The 18,245-nt window shown below is 48.5% G+C and overlaps 1 protein-coding gene across 2 annotated transcripts in view; it reads left to right on the top strand.

The window, feature by feature from the left end:
• CHAF1B (chromatin assembly factor 1 subunit B) overlaps positions 1–18,245 on the top strand; it is a 31,082-nt gene that overhangs the window by 601 nt on the left and 12,236 nt on the right. For both annotated transcript variants that reach the window (XM_051833594.3, XM_051833595.2), the window contains exons 2-8: positions 331–521; positions 1,275–1,407; positions 5,741–5,858; positions 7,634–7,737; positions 12,738–12,834; positions 14,750–14,834; positions 16,365–16,458. In XM_051833594.3, the coding sequence (XP_051689554.1) occupies positions 396–521; positions 1,275–1,407; positions 5,741–5,858; positions 7,634–7,737; positions 12,738–12,834; positions 14,750–14,834; positions 16,365–16,458 (757 nt within the window). In that variant the 5' untranslated portion in view covers positions 331–395. The remainder of the gene's footprint in view (positions 1–330; positions 522–1,274; positions 1,408–5,740; positions 5,859–7,633; positions 7,738–12,737; positions 12,835–14,749; positions 14,835–16,364; positions 16,459–18,245) is intronic.

The following is an 18,245-nucleotide window of genomic DNA, read 5'->3' as shown; positions in this document are numbered from 1 at the left end:
GAGACAGAAATAGACAGATCTTCCATGCCTGGATTGCTCCCGAAAAAGCCAGCCATCACCAAGCCAGGCCGAAGCCGGAACTTGGTTCTGGGCTCCCACCTGGGTGGCGAGGGCCCAAGTCCGTGAGCTGTCACCTGCTGCCTTCCCAGGGTGCACCAAGCAGGGGGCAGGGTGGGTACTGGAACCCGGGCCCTCGGGTGTGGCAGGCCCCCCAGGCTCTCGCCCCTTGTGCGTTTTAGGTGGTTCTGATCCTCTGCACATAGTGCTGCGTAAACCCCTGCTGTTCTAATGCTGTTATTTAATTCATCACCAGCAGTTTGTTTTTTGCAGCTTTCTTCTGTCTTCTGGAAAGAACATTGCTTGGGGAATCCCCTGCCCTTTCAAGACTCAGGAGGATGAAAGTCATCACGTGTGAGATTGCCTGGCACAACAAGGAGCCGGTGTACAGCCTGGACTTCCAGCACGGCTCTGCCGGGAGGATCCACAGGCTGGCCTCGGCCGGCGTGGACACCGCCGTCAGGGTAAGCCAGGCGCACCGAGGCAGACCCTGGGAAGCAGCACTTGATACGGCAGCTCTCATTCTGTTTAACAACAGCGTTAACACACTCCAGCTCTGTAGTCACGTAGCCCAGAGTGCGCAGTTCTCAGGGCCTCGGTGAACATGGAGAGCAGAAGAGAATCTCTTCCTAGTCCTGTTCCCTACGACGTTGTACTGGACACCCACTGTGATTGAATGCTGAGCTGGCTTCCCCCGAGGCAGCAGTGAGAGGACAGCAGACGTGGGACTGTTGGTTTACCTATTTATTTTTTAGGTTCGTTTGTGTATTTGAAAGAGTTACAGAGAGAAGAAAAGGCAGAGAGAGAGAGATCTGCATCCCCTGGTTCACTCCCTAGATGTCCGCAACACCCAGGGCTGGGTCGGGCTGAAACCAGGAGTTTCATCTTGGTCTCCCATGTGGATGCAGGGGCCCAAACAGTTGGGCCGTCTTCTGTGGCTTTTCCCAGGCTATTAGGAGAGGACTGGATCGGAAGTAGAGCAGCCTGCACACAAACCACCACCCATATAGGATGCTGGCATTGCAAGTGGCAGCTTAACCTGCTGTGCCACAACACCGTCTCCTGGTTTATGTTTAGATGGGAGATCTTCCTTTGTTTTGTGTTTCAAAAGAAAAACTAAAATTTCTTCCTGAAAATAAGTGTAGTATTGGTTTAGTACAATGACATGGTAGGGTGCTCTCTGTGTGATTTTTGAATGCATGTTTTGGTATCGACAGATCTGGAAGGTAGAAAAGGGACCAGATGGAAAAGCCATTGTGGAATTTTTGTCCAATCTTGCTCGTCACACCAAAGCTGTCAATGTCGTGCGTTTTTCTCCAGCCGGGGACATTTTAGCATCGGGAGGAGATGGTGAGTATCGCTATGCAGGTTGAGTATCCCTTATGTGAATGCTTGAGACCAGAAGTCTTTCAGATTTGGGAATTTATCAGATCTGAGATAGTTGCATGGGTTGACTGGCTGAGCACCACTCATCTGGAAATCTGAAATCCGAAATGCCCCGAAACCTGAGACATCCTGAGCATCACGTTGGTGACCAGTGTTTTGTGTTTCCTGTATCTGCTTTTCGGATAAGAGTTGTTCAGTGTGAAAATTTTTGAAGAATCAGATATCTCTGTGTCTCATGGTGAGATTGGAGCAGGACATGCTTTTTTTTTTTAAAGATTTGTTTATTTGAAAGAGTTACACAGAGAGAGAAGAGGAGGCAGAGAGAGAGAGAGAGAGAGAGGTCTTCCATCCCCTGGTTCACTCCCAAATTGGCCCCAACAGCCGGAGCTGTGCCAATCTGAAGCCAGGAGCTTCCTCTGGATCTTCCCATGAGGGTGCAGGAGCTCAAGGACCTGGGCCATCTTCTCCTGCCTTCCCAAGCCATAGCAGAGAGCTGGATTGGAAATGGAGCAGCTGGGACTAGAATCGGCACCCATATGGGATGCTGGCACTTTAGGCAGCGGCTTGCCATTCTGTCACAAGGCAACTCTGCAGGCCTTGTTTGCATGATCAGAGTCAGTTCCATGTTTCTGTGTAATTAATTGGCTTTGGGAATCTCTTTAATGAATAGCCTTGTACTTTGTGCTTGTTTGGTGAGAGCAGATTGATTTATATTTTTCTGCCTGTGCTTAAATGAGATAAAATTAATACAGAAAAAGCAAACTTTTTTCATTATACTTTTTTTTTTTTAAGATTTATCTTATTTATTTGAAAGAGTTCCAGAGAGAGGTAGAGACAGAGAGAGAGGTCTTCCATCCGCTGGTTCACTCCCCAGATGGCCGCAACGGCCGGAGCTGTGCCGATCCGAAACCAGGAGCTTCTTCGAAGTCTCCCACATGGGTGCAGGGGCCCAAGGACTTGGGTCATCTTCTACTGCTATCCCAGGCCATAGCAGAGAGCTGGATGGGAAGAGGAGCAGCCGGGACTAGAGCTGGCGCCCATATGGGATGCCGGTGCTTCAGGCCAGGTCTTTAACCTGCTGCGTCACAGTGCCGGCCCCTTTTCATCATACTTTAATGCAGTCTGGAAACCAGTATGAAATAAAATAGAGCACAGAGTGGCAGAGATAGAGGGAGAAGGGGAGAGAGCTCTTCTGTCTGCTGGGTAACTCCCTAAATGTTTGCCACAGCCAGGACCGGGCCAGGCTGCAGGCAGGAGCCGGGAAGAGAACTCACCCTAGTTTCCCACACAGGTGGCAGAGACCCAAACACCTGGGCCATCTGCTGCCTTCTAGGTACATTAGCAGGTACATTAGCATTGGATTAGAAACATAGGTGGGACTTGATCTCTGGCACTCTGATATGGAATGCAGGTGCCTCGGGCAGTAGCTTAACCATCGTGCCATACGATGCCTGCCCTAGGTATGTCAATTTTTGTTTCTGGAAGTTCGAGGAAGAGGCCTGGTTGAGTTTGGTCCATGATCCCTAGATGTGTATGTGTGTGTGTGCATGTGTGTGTACATGCATGTGCCTTCATTAACCAGCTGTGCCATACGATGCCTGCCCCATAAATGCCAGGTTTTTTTGCACAAGTTCGAGGAAGACCAGTTGAGTTTTGGTGCCACAGTCTCTAGATGTGTGGACACACATGTACATGTGCTTGCGTCTATGTATGCACAGGTGTGTGTGTGTAGAGGGACAGGACGACAGTGTGCCTGGGGGAGGCCGCAGGCTGTCTCCAGTGAGGTTGCACACGCAGGTTCTCCTTTTACAGAGTTCTTTGACCTTGAAGGCCAGAAACTTGTCATTAGTCAACACATGGAGAACGTCCAGCTGGAAGGGCCACTCTTCTCCAACCTCCATAACTGTGTGTGCTGCCAGGATTCTGGTTCATTTAGAATGGGAATGCACATGTCCATATGTGCTGCTCATTCAGTCACTCTCCTGTTTTTTTTTTTTTTTTTTTTTTAATATTTATTATTTGAAAAGCAGAGTGACAGAGAGGTAGAGGGAGAAATGGAGAGGGAGATAGATCTTCCATCTGCTAGTGCACTTCCCACATGGCCGTAACAGCCAGGTCTCCCAAGTACCTGGGTCAGGTACCTTCTGCCTTCCCAGGTGCATTAGAAGGAAGCTGGCTGGAAAGTGGTATAGCTGCGACTCCGACTGGTACTGGAAGATGGGATGCTGGTGTCGCAGTAGCCTGACCAGCTGTGTCACAACGCCAGCCGCAACTTTCCTGTTCTTAAAAGGGAGTCGGGGCCAATGTTGTGACGTGCAGGTAAAGGCGCTTCCTACAAAGCTGACATTCAGTATGGGTCCTTGTTTGTGTCCAGGTTGCTCCACTTGTGATCCAGCTCCCTACTAATGGCCTGGGAAAGGTAATGGAAGGTGGCTCAGGTATTTGGACCCCTGCCACCCCCATACGAGACCCAGATGAAGCTTCTGACTCCTGGCTTCAGCCTGGCCCAGCTCTGACTGTTGGGGCCATCTGGGTAGTGAACGAGTGGATAGAAGATGTCTGTCTCTCTCTCATCTCTGTAACTCTAATTTTTTTTTTTTTTTTTTTTTTTGGTCAGGCAGAGTTAGAGAGAGACAGAGAGAAAGGTCTTCCTTCTGCTGGTTCACTCCCCAAATGGCTGCTAAGGCCGATGCGCTGTGCCGATCCAAAGCCAGGAGCCAGGTGCTTCCTCCTGGTCTCCCATGCAGGTGCAGGGCCCAGACTTGGGCCATCCTCCACTGTCTTCCCAGGCCACAGCAGAGAGCTTGGACTGGAAGAGGAGCAACTGGGACAGAATCCGGCGCCCCGACCGGGACTAGAACCCAGGGTGCCGGCACCGCAGGCGGAGGATTAGCCTAGTGAGCCGTGGTGCCAACCTGTAACTCTAATTTTCAAGATAAATAATTTTTTTTTATTATTTTTTATTTTTTTATTTTTTGACAGGCAGAGTGGACAGTGAGAGAGAGAGACAGAGAGAAAGGTCTTCCTTTGCCGTTGGTTCACCCTCCAATGGCTGCCGCGGCCGGCGCGCTGCGGCCGGCGCACCGCGCTGATCCGATGGCAGGAGCCAGGAGCCAGGTGCTTTTCCTGGTCTCCCATGGGGTGCAGGGCCCAAGCACCTGGGCCATCCTCCACTGCACTCCCTGGCCACAGCAGAGAGCTGGCCTGGAAGAGGGGCAACCGGGACAGAATCTGGCACCCCGACCGGGACTAGAACCTGGTGTGCCGGCGCCGCTAGGCGGAGGATTAGCCTAGTGAGCCACGGCGCCGGCCCATAAATAAATAATTTTTTTAAAGAGAAGCCAGACATAGGTTGTGTGGCAAGGGTGGAATCAGAATGTGGGGAGTTATTTTTTTCCAACATTTGGCGACATCAGGCTTAGGTATCCGGTGCATCCACACTAATAGCTAACACTTATGTGGGGCTTCCCTGGTGCCAGACACTGTGCTGAACTTGCTTTAGCATGTTAACCCATTGACTCCTCCCAGCAGCCCTATGAGATAGTTATATTGTTGTACCCACTTTATGGCTAACATCTTGATGCATCAAGATGTTAAAGGACTTGCTGAAGGTTCCACAGCTGGGAACACTTCACTAACCCTTGTGTTGGTGGCTCTTGTTTTGTTTTTCTGTTTTCAGTTATTTATGGATTATGCCCTTAGCTTGGTTAACACAGTTTACAATGCATTTTGCTGGCCTGGAGACACTGTGTGTCAGGTAACTTCATATAGCTCTTATTTGTAATGACTTTGAGTTTAGAATTTATGAGTTCATGAGGCTGATGCTGTGCTATAGAAATTAAGCCACCTCCTGCAATGCCAGCATCCCTTATGGGTGCTGGTCGAGTCCTGCTGCTCCACTTCCAATCCAGCTCTCTGCCACTGTGCTTAGGAAAGCAGCAGATGATGGCTCACGTCCTGGGGCCCCTGCCAGCCATGTAGGAGACCTGGAAGAAGCTCCTGGCTCCTGGCTCTGGCCTGACCCAGCCCCACCTGTTGCAGCCATTGGGGAATGAACCAGCAGATGGAAGATCTCTCTCTCTCTCTCTCTCTCTCTCTCTCTCTCTCTCTTTCTCTGTGTCTCTGCCTTTCAAATAAACAATTTTTTTAAAAAAGAATTTATGAATCCTGAAGGCAAACCTGCTTTTCTAGTCCAGATTCTTAGAAGTACTTGTAAATTCTGTGGCCATTTTGTCCGCTGGACAACCTGAGGAGCACACAGTGACCCCAGCTTGTGCCTGATTGAATCACTCCACAGACGCCGTCATCCTGCTGTGGAAGGTGAACGACAACAAGGAGCCTGAGCAGATCGCTTTCCAGGATGAGGACGAGGCCCAGCTGAATAAGGAGAACTGGACTGTGGTGAAGACCCTGAGGTAATGTGGGAGACTGTAGGCTGGTTGCCGTTGCCACGGAGTGCCTGGAACAAAATGTGTGTTTTATCTAACCTAACCCTTTCATTTACCTGAGACCGCCATAAGACAGTAGTTTTAAAGGACTGAAGTATGAATAAAATGGATTTTATTAGTTTCTGCTACAAACTTTTCTGTAGTAGAAATGAACCAATTGGGGCCAGCATCGTGGTGTAATGGGTAAAGCTGTTGCCTGTAATGCCAGCATCCCATACAGGTGCTGTTTGAGTCCTGGCTGCTCTACTTCCCATCCAGTTCTGTGCTGATGGCCTGGGAAAAGCAGTGGGAGATGGCCTGAGTATTTGGGCCCCTGCTACTCACTTGGGAGACCTGGAAGAAGCTCCTGGCTCCTGGTTTTGGCCTGTTCCAGCCCTGGCCATTGAGGCCATATAGGGAGCAAACCAGTAGATGGAAGATCTCTCTGTCTCTCCCCGCTCTGTAACTCTGACTTCCAGATGAATAAATAAATCTTAAAAAACAAAACACTAAGAACCAATTTATGGGGTTGGTATAGTGCAGCAGTTAAGCTACCACTTGACGCCCACAACCCTTACTGGAGTGTCCAGTTGAGTCCCACCTCTGCTTCCTCCCTCCCTCTCTCTCTCTCTCTCTCTTTCTCTCTTTCTCTCTTTCTCTCTCTCTCTTTGTTCATTCGTTTGAAAGGCAAAGTGATAGAAATGAAGAAAGGAAAAAAAAAAGGTCGTCCATCTTTTGATTCATTCACCAAATGGCCCCAACACCCTAGGCTGGTCCAAACTGAAGCCAAGAACCTGGAACTGCATCTGAGCCTCCCCCTTGGGTAGCAGAGCCCCAGATAGTTGGGCCATCTTCTGCTACTTTCTCAGGTGCATTAGCAGGGAGCTGAATCAGAAGCAGAGCAGCTAGGACTCAAATTGGCACTCTGAGATGGGGTGGCTTAAATCTGCTATGCCAGAACCCTCTACCCACCCACCCACCGCTGCCTCCACTTCTGATCCAGAGAATGCACCTGGGAGATGGTAGATGATGATCCAAGTGCTTGGGTTCTTGCCTTCAATTGGGAGACTGGAAGGAGTTTCTTGCTTCTGGTTTTGGCATGGCCCAGCCCTAGCTGTTGTTGACATTTGAGGAGTGAACCAGAGGATGGGAGGTCTCTGTCTCTCTTTCTCTCTGTCACTCTGCCTTTCAAATAGATAATTTTTTTTTTTTTTTTAAACAGGCAGAGTGGACAGTGAGAGAGAGAGAGAGAAAGACAGAGAGAAAGGTCTTCCTTTGCCTTTGGTTGACCCTCAATGGCCGCCATGGGCGGCGCGCTGCAGCCGGCGCACCGCGCTGATCCGATGGCAGGAGCCAGGTGTTTCTCCTGGTCTCCCATAGGGTACAGGGCCCAAGCACTTGGGCCATCCTCCACTGCACTCCCAGGCCACAGCAGAGAGCTGGCCTGGAAGAGGAGCAACCGGGACAGAATCCGGCGCCCCGACCGGGACTAGAACCCGGTATGCAGGCGCCGCTAGGTGGAGGATTAGCCTATTGAGCCACGGCGCCGGCCCTCAAATTGATAAATTTTTTAAAAACTCAATTTTGAGGATATAAATGCCCTTGAAAGTGGTTGTTTATAGCTATAGCTAATGTAGTACCAATGGAAATTTCTGGAATTCCATTCTCATGCATGGTCCCTGAGTTTGTCTTTAAATTTTTGATATTTTTTCCTGTTCTGAGACAATAATTGCTTCTTTTTCTTTGACCTCTTTGGATTATAGGGGCCACTTAGAAGATGTGTATGATATTTGCTGGGCAACAGATGGGAATTTAATGGCTTCTGCCTCCGTGGACAACACAGCCATCATCTGGGATGTCAACAAAGGTGATTGATGTGCTTTTGTGATTATCAGGGGGAAAGGAATACTCTAAAATATTTTTAAAAATTAACTTGCTTTAACTTGAAAAGCAACATAGCAAATGTCTTTTGTGATCTAAGATAGATAGGTGTTGGCTCAGCAGGATAGGAATTTGCCTCACAAGTCATGAATCCACCCCGGGGTTTAGGGCCCCAAGTGGAACATAGGAGGCTTGAGTTACTGGTGCTGAGTGGAGGCAGATCCCCTGTGCTTGGGAGACAGTGGTGAGGGGCAGGCTTGGTCCCTGCCTTCCTGGAGCATAGGCTGTCAGGAGATGAGTAAGTCACTGTCACTGGGGTGTTGTGGGCTAGTTGAGGGGTAGGTGGAATCAGGTATCCATTTTAGGAGGAAAGCCAAGAACATTCCACTGCCCTCAAGGAGCCTGTTTTCTGGTTGGGGAGATGGTAGACATTTGAGCAGTTAGAGTGGAGTCAAAATACCAGTGAAATGGTGGAGCTCATGGTGGCTCATTGCTAACTGTTTGTATCCCCTGCTGTCCTTCATGAAACTTCCTGTTCCCACCACACCTCTTCCTGTGCTCTTCTCTCACCAGCAGGCTGCCCAGCCTCCCTGCACCCAGGTGCTGGGTGGGGACTCGTGGCATGGAGTGGCATTCGTGCTGCTGCACTGCATCAGTCCAGTTCTCATGCACTCTAAGAACCTCTCTGTTCTGGTTGGTTCTGTACCAGCCAGCCAGGCAGTTCTCTCCTGTCCCATCTCATCTTGTCCTGTTTCTTTCTTCCCTCCCTCCTTCCTCCCCTCCCTCCCTCCCTCCTTCCTTCCTTCTTTCCTTCCTTTCTGATTTTATTTATGTATTTGAGAGAGTCACAGAAGGAGAGACAGAAACGTCTTCCATCTGCTGGTTCACTCTCCCGATGGCCACAAGGGCTGGACTGAGCTGATCCAAAGCCAGGAGCTTCTTTCATGTATCCTGTGTAACTGCAGAGGCCCAAGCACGTGGGCCGTCTTCCATTGCCTTCCCAGGCATAAACAGAGCTGGATCGGAAGAGGAGCAGCTGGGACACAAACTGGCACCCATATGGGATGCTGATGCTGCAGGTGGAGGCTTAACCTAGTATGCCACAACACTGGCCCCTCTTGTCCTGTTTCCAGTTGATCCCTAATGTTCCAGCACAATGCAGGGCTAGCGTCACAGTCTCCCTTGATACCGCAGACCTGCCCTGTGTCCTGGATAATCTCAGGTCTCCCGGGCAGTCCATCGGCATGCTCCTGAATCAGTTGTGATGACCTTGGACATTACTGGTACACTGGAAAGAGCAGGAGTGAAATGGCTGCGTTGTGGTAGGAACGCGAGATAAATCTATTCATGGATACAGTGGTTGTTGCTGTGAGGGTTGCCAGGGATGCTGCTGTGAGCCTAGGGCATTTGAGCAAAGATCCAAATAAAGTGAGGGAGAAGCCATGTGTGTTTAGGGGAAGAGCATTCCAGCCTGTGGGAACAGCAAGTGTGAAGGCTCTGACACTGCTGCATGGTATATCACAGGAACGGGAACAGAAACGGGGTAGAGTAAAACAGAGAGGATGGGAGCAACTGAAGTTGGAGAGGAGGGGCCCAGGTCATGTAAGATTGTGGACCTTGGAAAGGATCATGCAGGGGTTTTTTCTTAAAAAAAGTTTATTGGAAAGGCAGAGTGACAGAGAGAGGGAGAGATAGATCTTCCATCTACTGGTTCACTTCCCAAATGGCTGGCTATCTTGCACTGCTTGCTCAGGCGAATTAGCAGGGAGCTGGATCAGAAGTGGAGCATCTGAGACTTGAACCGGGGTGAGCTCATGGGATGTCAGCATCATAGGCAACCGTTGAACCCACTGTGCCACAGTGCTGGCTACACTGCAAGGTTTTGAACCACTGTTTGAACGTGATCTTTTTTGCTTTACAAAGAAGGCTGTGGGTAGCCCATGGAAAAGCAAGGCCTCTGAATGTGCACAGTGATTCAGAGGTGGGGCCAATGGCTTGGATGAGGTTGGCAGTGATGGACGGGGCACAGAGTGGGGGAATGTAGTTTCTTAGAGAAAGACCTACCAGGATTCGTGGGTGGGTTGACTGTACCTCACAGATTTTTGGCAGTTGGAAATATTGGCTCCATTTCCTGGGATTTGGGGCACAGGGGGAGGAGTGGTTTGGGCAGCAAGTCTGAAAATCAAGGCCACGCCCCAGATCTGTCATTTCACTACTTTCTCAGTGTCAACCTCAACCAGATGTTCTCTCCCTAACCTCACCTCCTTCAGTTTTTGAACATCCTCTCGAGGCGAGCTCTGAGTCCCCTGAGTGCTCTGATTCCTGATCTGTTGGCCGCTCTGGCCTCTGTCCAGCTTGCTCACCTACATGGGTAGTCAGGTGCCAACATGGCCATTTCCCTCTGACCCCTTTCCTCCACCTTCCCCACCTAGGAAGGCCTGAGCCTGAGATCTGTGTGACTGTCCTGTCATTTCCTAGCCCCGGGAAGGTAAGCAGCCAGCTGCCTAAAAAGCTCTGGCTCTGGAGCAGATGTTGAGCCTGCAGTTGAGATGCCAGGGTCCCACATCAGTACCTGGCTTCCATTCCTGTCTCTGACTGCCGTCTCCAGCTTCCTACCAGTGCAGACTCTCCACTCACATGAGAGACCTGGATGGGGTTTCCTTGCTCCTAACTTGAGCCCCAGCTTAGCCCCAGCTGTTGTGGGCATTTGGGGAGTGAAGCACCAGATGGGAGCACTCTCACTTTCTCTCTCAGTGCTTCTCAAATAAAAATTAAAAAAAAAAAAAACTAAACTTATTAAAGACGAAAACAAAAACCTGTGACTGCAGACTGGGCCAGGACATATTTACCCTGACAGGCTCTCAGTGACCTCTGCCCCCTTGCACTTGTCACCCATTCCCTTTTCCCCAGTAGCTACTCCCAACCTATACAGGCCTCCTGAAGCCTTTGTCTCACTGCAGCCACCTCAGTCCCAGCTGGTTTCCTGGGAGGAGACTCAGGAAGGAGTGAGAAATGCCACCAGGTGGGCCAGGGCCTGGGAGCTGGACTGGAGCTAGAGTGTTGAGTTTTGCCTGTTCAGGTCACTGGCACCTGGAGCATTAGTGGTTGTAGGGGGTGGTGGGTAGGGAGAGCCTGATTGTAGGGGTGAGTGAGTGGAAGGTGAGGTTGGGTGTAAGATGTGAGTGGACCACTCTTCAGAGGAGAGGGCTTGTGGTCTCATAACCCCCTCTTATCCAGGCAGTCTCTCTGCTGCTGGATTTATCTTATAAATGTCTTCCTTGGTGTCCCTCTTCCATCCCTACTGACGTTGCTCGTGAGACCCTCCTGGCTCTCACCTGCTCACCCGTATCACCTAACTGGTAACCCTCTGTCGTCATTTCTTTTTTTTTTTTTTTTTTTTTTTTTGACAGGCAGAGTGGACAGTGAGAGAGAGAGAGAGAAAGGCCTTCCTTTGCCGTTGGTTCACCCTCCAATGGCCGCTGCCGGCATGCTGCGGCCGGCGCACCGCGCTGATCCAAAGGCAGGAGCCAGGTGCTTCTCCTGGTCTCCCATGGGGTGCAGGGCTCAAGCACCTGGGCCATCCTCCACTGTACTCCCAGTCCATAGCAGAGAGCTGGCCTGAAAGAGGGGTAACCATGACAGAATCCAGCGCCCCGACCGGGACTAGAACCCGGTGTGCTGGCTCCGCTAGGTGGAGGATTAGCCTATTGAGCCGCGGTGCCGGCCTGTCATCATTTCTATACCTTCGTTTCATCTTTAAAATGCAGTCATTTCCCAGCTCAGTGCTCCTCAGCCTGTACCTTGATGCCCAAGGAAGGCCTTTCCCTGCATGTACTGGTATCTGTGATATACAAAGAGGCTTCAAAAAGTTAATGGAAAAATGGAATTAAAAGATGTTTATTTTGGGGGCCAGTGTTGTGACACAGCAGGTTAAGCCACTGCCTGCGACACGGGTATCCCATATGGGCACCTGTTCCGATCTTGGCTGCTGCGCTTCTGATCTGATACCCTGCTGATGCACCTGGGAAAGCAGAAAAGAGTAGCCCAAGTGCTTGAGAGATCTGGATGAAGTTCCTGGCTCCTGGCTTCAGCCTGGCCCAGCCCTGGCCATTGTGGCCATCTGGGCAATGAAACAGTGGATGGTAGATCTCTCTCTGTCTTTCCTTCTCTATAATTCTGCCTTTCAAAATAAATAAATAAATGTAAATTTAAAAAAATGATAAGTTTATTTTGATGCAAGAAATTTTTGAAATTCATGCACAGTCTTTTCATAATAAACATTTTCTGCAAACTTTGAGGTTCCTGCATCTCTTCCTGCTTCCCTTGGTGTTCACAGCCTCTCTTTACCTGTTAGCAGTTCTCAGTTGCTTATCACTGCTCCATACACGCCTGGCTCAGCTGTCGTTTTACCCTTGGATTTCTTTAGAGTGTTCTGCCCTTCTGTTCCCTCATCTCTCTCCCGTCAGATCTGGAGAACTGAGCTCTGATGCTCACCTCTGCGTCCTCTGGTCCATTGTATTTCACAGTCATCCACTGCTTAATGGGGGTGCCTTCTGAGAAGTGCGTTCTAGGAGATCGCGCTGTGTGAACATGATGGTGTGCTTACACAGACGAGGACAGCAGGCAGTATCATCTCCTGAGACAGCCTTTGCATAGTGGGCTGTCACTGGGTGGCAGAATCACCTGCTGGTGGTCTCTCCTGTGACTCTGAGCCTCGGGTGAGGCTGTCTACAAGTCATTTTTCTATCCCCAGAGTCTTGCACGGGGCTTGTACAGAGTCTCCATTTACCACCTGCCTAATGATGGGGTGGCAGAAAGGGAATCAGACTCTCATGCATGGATTTCAAAATTTTTTATACAAAAAAAGTCACCTTTTAATTCTGTTTTTCTATAAACCTTTTAAAATATCCTCATATTTTATAAGCTTTTTATATGTTTATACTTGTGAGTAGATTTTGGTAATGCTATTGTGTGCTTCTTTTGTAGGACAAAAGATATCAATTTTTAATGAACACAAAAGTTATGTACAAGGAGTAACCTGGGACCCTTTGGGTCAGTATGTTGCTACTCTGAGCTGTGACAGGTATGGTTGTGATTGCAAGCTGCCTTTGGGTGCACTGAGGGTTTTTTGCAGAGGTATTTTCATCACAACTTAACCAAAATAAATCATAGTCTAGCTTTGATTCTCTGGTTTGTTTTCACATTTTTTCTTTTTCTTTTTTTTAAAGATACTTATTTATTTGAAAGAGTCACAGAGGGCAAAGCAGAGAGAGAGAGAAAGAGAGAGGTTTTCCATCCACTGGTTCACTCCCCAAATGGCTACAACAGCCAGTGCTGGGGTGGTCTGAAGCCAGGAGCCAGGAGCTTCATCCAGGTCTCTCACAGGGGTACAGGGACCCAAACACTTGGGCCATCTTCCATTGCTTTCCCAGGCACATTAGCAGGGAAATTGAAAACTAGGGCAAGTGCCTTACATTAAGTTAGTACTTAGTAAATTTTTACGAATGAGTGAATAAAGGAGAATTCCATCTGATTTTTGAACTTTGAATTACATTTGATTTTATGAGAGACTTATGAGAGTTTTTTTGGTTTTTTTGAATATGACTTAAGAAGATACTAGTGAGGTTGGAGTATTTGTCTTTTTTTATTTTTTATTTTTTTAAAATTTTTTGACAGGCAGAGTGGACAGTGAGAGAGACAGAAAGGTCTTCCTTTGCCATTGGTTCACCCTTCAATGGCCGCCGCGGCCGGCGCATCGTGCTGATCCGATGGCAGGAGCCAGGTACTTATCCTGGTCTCCCATGGGGTGCAGGGCCCAAGTACTTGGCGCCATCCTCCACTGCACTCCCTGGCCATAGCAGAGAGCTGGCCTGGAAGAGGGGTAACCGGGACAGAATCCGGCGCCCTGACCGGGACTAGAACCCAGTGTGCCAGCACCGCAAGGTGGAGGATTAGCCTAGTGAGCTGCGGCTCCAGCCAAGTATTTATCTTCCTTCTACTGGAAGCTCCCTATTTGGCCACAAAAATGACCAGGGCTGAGCCAGGCCATAACCAAGAGCCAGGAACTTTGTCCAGGTCTCCAATGTGGGTGGCAAGGGCCCAGACACTTGGGCTGTCTTCCATTGCTTTTTCCAGGCCATTAGCAGGGTGCTGGATCAGAAGTGGAGCAGTTGAGACCCAAACGAACTCCCTTATGGAATGCCAACATCACAGGCAGTGTCTTTACCCACTATGCCACAATGCTGATCCGGTCTCTTCCTTTTTGATAATTTAATGAGAGTGATTTGACTCCATTTAAATTGATATAAAAATAAAATGTTTTTGTCTTCTGAAAAAGATGTCTTGTTACTGCATTGCTGGTATAATTTAATTTAATTGTATTTTTGGGAACAAAGAATTAAAAAAAATGAGAGAAACCAGGCACATTATTTAACAAACTAATGCTTTTGAATAGTTATTGAAGTACCTTTAATTAAAAGTAACATAATTTAATCAATCAAATTTAAATCAGCCCAAACAGAACCTTTCAATTAATTGAGTTAGGGCTGGAGCTAAGATGGCCCTGGAGTGAGCGGTATAGAGCGGTAGGTGTTTCTTTGTCATAGGCCCTGCCTTCCATTTTCTGGAGTTTGTGTTTTATTCAGGCCCTCAGGAGACAGTCTGATAGCTAATTCACCTGCCCGTGCTTCTCCTCCCTCACGGATCCCTGAGTAAGACTGTTGAACACAAAACAGACTCCACTGCAGGCACCCAGATCACCCAGACAGGACTAACGCATATCTTCCTTGAGAAGTTGGAACAGTCAGTGAAACGTGAAGTAAAAACAAAATAACGATTATTTCCTGGGAAAGTTAGGTTGTGAACGTTGGCCTCTGTCAGTTCCTTGGCCGGGTCTGCGCGACATTGGCAGGCTGCAGTCATTCAGGCGGCCTCCGGGCGTTTCTGTGAGGAACAGTGCGTTTCCTGCAGAGCTCAGTCCCACTTCCCTTCTTTTCCAGGGTGTTGCGGGTGTACAGCACGCAGAAGAAGCGGGTGGCTTTTAACGTTTCCAAGATGCTGTCTGCAATAGGGACCGAAGGAGAGGTATAACACTTCGACATTCCCTTTTAGCAGCTCTTTATTTTTTTTTTAAAGATTTATATATTTATTTGAAAGGCTGAATTACAGAGAGAGAGAGAGAGACAGAGAGATCTTCCATCCACTGGTTCCTTCCCCAAATGGCCGCATCAGCCAGAGCAGGGCCGATCTGAAGCCAGAAGCTAGGAGCTTCTTCCAGATCTCTCTCCTTGCAGGAGTCCAAGCACTTGGGCCAGCATCTGATGCCTTCCAGGTGCATTAGCAGGAAGCTGAATTGGAAGCACAGGGTCCTCAGGACTTGAACCAGGCACTCTTATATGGGATCCTGGCATCCCAAGCTGAGGCCTAGCCTGCTGTGTCACAATGCCTGTCCCTCAGCCCTCTTTAATTGACACTTAGACAGTCATGTGCTCCTTCCACATTCCAGCAGCTATGTCCCTGGCCTCAGGGACCCAACACCTGTCCTTTTGGACAGTCAGAGCTCAGTTAGTGTGGCAGGGTGGTCTCTGTGGAAATGGGTACACCTTGGGGCTGGGGAGGGCCCATGATGGACCGTAGTGATTGTAACCCTGGCCACACTGGAATCACCTGGGAAGCATTAAAACTGCTAGTGCCTGGGTACTACCCCCAGCTGTGTGATTCACCTGGCTGGAGGTAGGCATTGCCTCTGTGACTCAGGTCACAGGGTCACTCACCACTGATGTGGGAAAGCAGGTAGGTGGGACGCTGGATCTCTGGCAGCAGGTAGGCAGAGAACTCTGGCAGCAGACAGCAGAACCCAGCCAAGAGGTTGGTCTTTAGGAATAGGAAGGGTTTTGATCTTTGAAAGAGCTGGCAAATGACATAGGATTCCAGTCCTAGAGGGATCTAGACCACCAAGGCAGGCACATCAGTGATAGGAGCAACCAAGTACTTGATGCAAGCGTAGCCTTAGGGTGCAGGGTGAGGCAGCCAAGAACTGACACACCGGGAGGCACATGTGTGAGGGAAGGATAGTAACAGTTTATAAAATGTCAGTAAAGGGTAGCAAAACTGCCTCACAGGTGTTCAAGAGATGTGGTTTGAAAAGTGATTTAATAATCTGTTTAATAATCTATGAAAAATGTCATCCATTTGGAAATTCTGAATATGTACACACAGATCATCTTCCTGCTATCACCTAGTAGTCTGTCCCCAGACAAAACACTGTCAGTGATGTGGGGTGTGTTCTTATAGAAGGGTCTAGAATAACCATAGAACTCCCCCCCGCCCCACAAAACACTGTCAATGGTGTGGGGTGTATTCTTACAGAAGGGTCTAGAATAACCATAGAACCCCCCCGCTCCCTTCCCCACAAAGGACTTTACTTAACAAAATGGGCGATCAGTTCCCAGGCATGATTGCTCTTGCAGTCTTGCATGATTATTTTTTATATGTCTGTTTCATTCATCATTATTTCAATAATAAATCACCCTATGTAGTGAAAAAACAGGAATTGGTAAGCCTTTATTGTGAATGTGAAGGTTTGGAATAACGTTTAAACTTTGTATGCCACAGGCACGCAGTTACCGGATGTTTCATGATGACAGCATGAAGTCATTCTTCCGTAGACTCAGTTTTACTCCCGACGGATCCTTGCTCCTCACACCAGGTGTGTTTGACGGCATTTGATTTGAGGGCATGAAGCCGGAGCGGATGTCTCTGCTGCTGTTTTCTGATGTGCTTTGCAGCTCAGTGAGTTCTGATCGGAGCAGGGCCCACAACTTGTCCACATGTAGGAGACCTCCAGGAAGCCTTAAAAAGATACTGGTCCCTGTGTCCTTGCCTAGAGATAGTGGTTTGAGTGGCCTAGGCTGGATGACCTGGCTTGTGGATTTTAAATCTCACAAATTTTACATCCAGTGGATGTACAGACATGTTTGGGAGTCTTGGAACTAGAGTGATACCAGTCTCTTTGATACATTTAGCTTTGAAAATTTAGTGTTTAAACCTGGTGAGTGTTTTTTCACTAGACATATATGTGGAGAACGTGGTTCTCAAGCTGTAGTGCCTTTGTTGTTTTTATCTCAATAACCAGCAGCCTGCTGTGATAGGATTAGACCCAGGCACAAGTCAGATTAGTCTCACTAACGGGAGTGGCACTGGTCGAATCCAGAGTGTTAGCAAAGTCAGCAAGGACGGGACAGGTTTGTTGTCTGCAGGAATGCAAGAGGGTAAGCCCCACAAGATCAGGCAAAGCACTGTTAGGGCCAGAGCATTCTCAGAGGAGTTTCTGCTAATTTCCAAAGCTGTAAGACCACCCTGTATGTAAAGATGATGATATAGCACAGGGTTGGGCCAAACAGACCCAGGTCAGGTTTATTGCTAAGAGTTCCTGCCAGGCTGGGCAAGGGGAGGGCCTCAAAACGTTAGGGAGTTCCACATTGGAGAGCCTAGATTCAAGTCCTGCCTCCAGTTACTGATTCCCACTTCCTGTTAATGCATACCCCAGGAGGCAGCATTGCTAGCTCAAGTAGTTGGGTTCCTGCCACCCATGTGGGAGATCTGGTTCGTGTTCCTGGCTTTGGCCTCAACCTAGTCCCAAGTCTTGTGAGCATCTGGGGAGTGAATAAGCAGATAGGAGCTCTCTGTATCTGTCTTTCTGTCTCTCTCTACTTCTCAAATTAAAACAAGAACATTAGGGAGGGGCCACCACTGTGGTATAGTAGGTTAAGTCTCCCCTTGCAGTGCCAGCATTCCACAGGGGCACCAGTTTAAGTCCCGGCTGCTACACTTCTGATCTAGCTCTCTGCTGATGGCCTGGGAAAGCCAGGGAAGATGGCCCAAGTCCATGGGCCCCTGATAGCTGTATGGGAGAACCGGAAGAAGCTCCTGGCTTCGGATTGGCAAATCTCTGGCTGTTACAGCCATTTGGAGAGTGAACCAATGGACAGAAGACCTCTATCTGTGTCTCCCTCTTGTTGTCTGTAATTCTGTCTCTCAAATAAATAAATAAATCTTAGAAAAAAACTGTATTAGGCAGCATTTGGAGAATGACAGTTTGGTTCAGGGAGTCTCAGAACCAAGTTGCTTAAGTTAGTCATTTTATAAGTATTTATTAGTAGTAGTTATTTACTATCCCTAGTAACAAGTCCTTTACTGAATGGTAACTCCAAAGATATTTTCAGTTAAAATCAGGTACTGGATAGGATGTCTGCAGTCACCATTATTGTTGCTTGTGGTGTTAATAAATGTGGGAAAACGAAATCAAGATTGGAAGAAGAAAAAACTTTTTCTGCCTGTGATGGTGTTATAGTTCTAGAGAGTCCTCGATGTTTAAAAAATGTTATCAGAATTTAAAAGAGCATTTGATAATGTGGCTGGATATTGTGAAATCTGTAAGAATCATTTTTTGTCTTATACTAGTAGTAAGTACTTAAATGGAAACAGGAGAAACAT

The sequence above is a fragment of the Oryctolagus cuniculus genome, chromosome 4 (genome assembly GCF_051225735.1).
Source record: "Oryctolagus cuniculus isolate XC-2025 breed Fujian yellow rabbit chromosome 4, ASM5122573v1, whole genome shotgun sequence".
Taxonomy (NCBI): domain Eukaryota; kingdom Metazoa; phylum Chordata; class Mammalia; order Lagomorpha; family Leporidae; genus Oryctolagus; species Oryctolagus cuniculus.
This window is presented reverse-complemented; position numbering and strand designations above follow the sequence as displayed.